The 4,689-nt window shown below is 39.1% G+C and overlaps 1 protein-coding gene across 1 annotated transcript; it reads right to left on the bottom strand.

Moving 5' to 3' along the window:
* Nucleotides 1-3,715, bottom strand: LOC103501367 (receptor protein kinase TMK1). The gene is made up of 2 exons (XM_008464938.3): nucleotides 1,218-3,715; nucleotides 1-796 (listed from the first exon to the last, which is right to left on the bottom strand). Exons 1-2 carry the CDS (start codon nucleotides 3,538-3,540, stop codon nucleotides 267-269), a joined length of 2,853 nt encoding a protein of 950 aa, XP_008463160.1. The 5' UTR covers nucleotides 3,541-3,715; the 3' UTR covers nucleotides 1-266.
* Between the last annotated feature and the right edge of the window lie 974 nt (nucleotides 3,716-4,689).

Genomic DNA, 4,689 nt, shown 5'->3' with positions numbered 1-4,689 from the left:
TAAATCTAAATATTCCTTTTCCCCATGTCTTAACAATCTTTTTGTTTGTTTCAAAATACTAATACACATCCATATATTAAAAACATGAAAATTTGATGCAAATTGAAGGGTCGACGATAACTATTTTGCATCTATACTAAAAACATGAAAAATTGGTGCAAACTGAAGGGTCGAGAACAATTACATATAAACACTATTTTTGCAAGAAGTAAATGAAGAATAACTTGCAAAGCAAAAAAGATAACCTTTTACACTAGAAATACTTTTCATCTTCCATCTGCAGATGTGAAAGATTCTGCAAATCCATATGGTCGTGTCGGTATGCTGGTTTGAGTGTTGTCGAAGCTAGGAAGGAGGGACGATGAAGACGATTCCATTTGACTTCTACCTTCATAAGCCTGCCATTTCTTGAGAGCTTGAGGCAATGACATTTCAAGGTCAATGCCGTATATATCTTCGGAGTTCTGGTCAGTTGGTTTCCAAAACTCAACAAGTGATGATAGTACATTGACTGCATGACCCATATCTGGCCTTTGATATGGCTCCCTAGCACAACAATGACCTGCCAACTCCGCCACGGTGTTGATGCTGGCAAATGTTTCTTCGGTAAGATCGATGGTTGGATCGATGGCCTTATGGAAGGAGTCCTTGTTGATTTGCATCCGACGGAACCAAGTTACAAGGTGCATGCTCTCCTCAGGCTGGCTCTCGTCAAGAGCCTTTCTCCCTGTGATTAGCTCCATTAGAATCACACCGAAGCTGAATACATCAACTTTAGTCGTTACGCGACCGGTAACTGCAGAAAAGGAGTTCTATGTTAGTATCGAGTCATCAAGATAGAGAATCTCAGAATCTTGAAGGGCACAATCTCTAAGCTTCAAGGACATTAATGCACTGTGTAGAGTATTTGCGTTGCCATGAAAAGGTGATTCAAGAAGAAAGACAACAATGGCAGATAAATTCCAATGGAACAAACTTATTTTGTAGGCAAAAGTTCCATGGCCATTCACTAAATAATCGCCATTAGGACGTTCTAAGTTTTAACTAAGACATGGAAGAAGACTAACTTTGTAAATTTAAAATCTAACATTGAATATGTTCTGACATAGAAACAGAGCATGCAACAGTCATATGAGTGTATTATATCTTTCCATAACCTTATCTTTACAAGATGCAAGTGGCAAACCAAGCTGAAGGTAGAAATTCAAAGGAAGTACCTGCATACTCTGGTGCCAAATATCCAAAGGTCCCGGCGATCCTCGTCTCAATAGAACCCTTACCTTCTGGTGCTAGACGGACAAGACCAAAGTCTGCAACCTTAGCTCTCATATCATCTCCAAGAAGGATGTTTGAAGGCTTCAAATCCCTATGTATAAAGCTTTGATGTGCCAAACCATGAAGATACTCAACACCCCTTGCAACATCTAATGCAATGGTTAGCCTCTTTGTCCATTCCAAAGGTTTCAATCCTTCTTCTGGCCAGTTGAAAAGATGTCTGCTAAGAGTACCTTGAGGCATATACTCGTAGACGAGAAGTTTCTCGTTCCCATCTAAGCAGTATCCGAGAAGAGCGACGAGATGTCGGTGCCGAACTTTTGTCAAAACAGCAATCTCAGACTTGAACTCTGTTAGTCCCTTGCCTTTAATGACTCCTGATTCCATTCTCTTCACTGCAATCTTTGTCCCGTCGTGCAACTCTCCTTTGTAAACAGTTCCGAACCCTCCCTGTCCCAAAATGTTCTCTTCACTGAAATTATTGGTGACGTTTTTCAACACCTGAATTGAAATCACCATGTTCCCAGCTTCAACCATTTGAATATCCCCAGTCTCACTGCTAGCACCATATTGTGTTTCACTAATTGCACCAACCCTAACACTCGATCCAGCAACTGTGATCTTTACACTCTCATTATCGGAACCCGAATGGCGCGGATGAATAACCATAGCATTCGGGCTTTGCACCTGACTAAATCGTTTCTGCTTCATTTTATACACACACAAAACCACCAATCCAATCAAGAACAGAACAAAGACACCACCAACAACAGAAAGAACAATGACTCCAACCATGGAATTATTCCCATTTCCGGAGTTTCCACCACCATTAGACCCTGCTTCCTTCCTGTCATTTGAACTCCCTGACGCCGAAGCACCATTAGAAGAAGAATCACTCTTTTCTTTCCCAATATCAGGGTTACCAGTGATGGTCATCATTACATTACTCCTAAACTTAGGAATCTTCCCAGAAAGCTGATTATTCGAAACATCCAACTCAGTTAGAAAAGGAAGAGTTGTAAGCTCCTCAGGAATAGAACCTGTGAGATTATTATCAGCAAGAACCAATCTTTCCAGCCCTTTAAGAGATGCAAACTCAGGAGAAATAACACCAGAAAGTCCCATTTTCTGAAAGTTTATGATGGTTATACTTTGATTCCTGCAAGAAATTCCAATCCACTCAGCACATGGATCATTTCCCTTCCAATTCTCTGCAAATCTTTGAGGATAACCCATAAATTTCACAATAGAAAGCAATGTATTCACTCGTGAATCACATTCCCCAGTATCTTGCAAACAAAAACTGTTGGAATCATTTGTCAAATCCACAACAACCCCTGTTTTAAACAGAGGAATTGGACCTTGAAGCAGATTATTAGTCAAATTCACCACTTTCAACGATGGAGAATTCACCAAAGAACTTGGAACAGGACCAGTAAACTTGTTATCTCTTAAACTCAACACCTGCAAATCCTTTAACCTTGAAAAATCTGGTAAAGGACCCGAAAATGAATTCGAATGCAACCAAACTTCAATCAAAGAAGTCATGTTCTGCAAAACATCAACACTCCCACTAAGTTTATCAACGCTCTTTTGTCCATTAACCCACAAAGACTCCAATTGAGATCCAGAAAAGCTGGAAGGAAGACCCCCTTGAAGACTATTAAAAGCAAGATGCAAATTAGTAAGCCCCGGAATGTCCTCGCTGCCGAGAAACTCCGGAATCCGACCGGTAACATTCGCAGAATTGGCTGAGAAGTTCTGTAGCGTAGAAGCATTTCGTAGACTGGCCGGAATCTCCCAAGCTGAAAAGGGGTTTTCGTCGATCTCAACGGCCTGAAGAGAGGTCATTCCGGCGAAGAAATCGGCCGGAATGGAAGTGAACTGATTCCCACTAAGCAAAAGCACTTGCAAAGAGGCTAATCCACTCAAACTCGGCAAAGGGCCAGAGATTTTGTTCCATTGAAGCTCTAATCGCTCAAGAGCTGTGAGATTTTGGATATTAGAAGGGAGCATACCTTGGAGATTTTGGCGGCCGATTTGGATTCGAGTGACACGATTGTCGTCGGAACAGAGGACGTGGTTCCATTTGCAAGGGTTGGGGTCGGACCAGCCAAGGGATTCAGTTGGGTTTAGGCTCTTTTTGAGAGCCGCCATTGCAGGAGCATCAGGGCTAAGTTCTTGGGGTTCAACAGAGTGGAAGATTGAGAAGATGGCTAAGATGAGAAAATGCTTGTTTCCAAAATGGCTTTTCTTCTTCTCCATAGAGATTGAGAAAGAGAGTGCGAAGAGAGATGAAAATGGGAAGAAGATGGATTAAAGCAGAGCGTGGAACTCTGGTGGACAAGAAGAAGAAGGCAGAGGGGAGAGAGAGATTGAGAGAGAGAGTAGTTTCACTTGAGAAAAGTTAATAATGGATGTGTTTCATTAGTAAAATTTAACTCATGGATACGCTTTTCAAAATCTACGATAGTCAACCACATTGTTTTAACTACTAACAAACTCTTCTTTCTCAAATGTAGATTCAAACTCTCATGCATGTTTGAAATACAATCTTTGCTGATTTCAATCTCTCAAGATTTACCAAACATAGAACTAAAATAAACAACTAAACCTAACTACAAAAACCAAAATAAACATTTAGTAGTATATGAACCAAACTTAAAATTATAAATATCATTGTATAGAAACAAAATGAACCTAAACCAAAAGTACAAAGATGATAGTAATATTTAAATTGTCTTTGTATTCAACTCTTTTGAAATAAAACCACTTAGAGAATGTTTGGGGCCAAAACTTTATTATTGTAATCGTAGTTTATAATAATTGAGTTATTAAAGTTTGTATATGAGTGTTAGTTTATTTTAGTTTAAGTTATAATAGAAGGTATTTAAGCTCTAAACTATTTTAAATTTAGGAAAAAATTGAAAACACTATAGATAAGAAATATAGAATAGTAAATATTGCAACAAATAGTAAATGTTATATGAAATGAAGGTTTTGCAACAGTGTCATAGTTAATTGGAAATTATAAAATAGTAATAAATACGGGGAGAGGCGAGTAAAAATGGTAACAAATAATAAATACAGTAAAAATAAAAAGAAAGGAATTGAGATAATAATAATTAGAAGGAAAATATAAAGTAAAGTTTGAGTATGGATATAGTTTAGATAAGTATAGGGTGTCAAATAATTTGGTTAGGGGGATAGAGATGGGATTATGGGGCAAAGGGAAGGGTGGAGGGGAGGGGAGGGGGGGGGTGGCAGAAATGAAGGGAAAGCACATGGGGTGTGGTGGACCACATAGTGTCAGAAAGACAAAAGGACTGTCAGGCAAAAATAATAAAAAGAGACATTCAACACAAAGTGAGGGGCTGGAATCCAAGTTGGTTTGTGTTGTTCCCTTCTTGCAAT

Source organism: Cucumis melo, chromosome 9, assembly GCF_025177605.1.
Source record: "Cucumis melo cultivar AY chromosome 9, USDA_Cmelo_AY_1.0, whole genome shotgun sequence".
NCBI classification, from domain to species: domain Eukaryota; kingdom Viridiplantae; phylum Streptophyta; class Magnoliopsida; order Cucurbitales; family Cucurbitaceae; genus Cucumis; species Cucumis melo.
The sequence above is the reverse complement of the archived record's forward strand: the minus strand, read 5'-3'. Positions and strand labels throughout refer to the sequence as shown.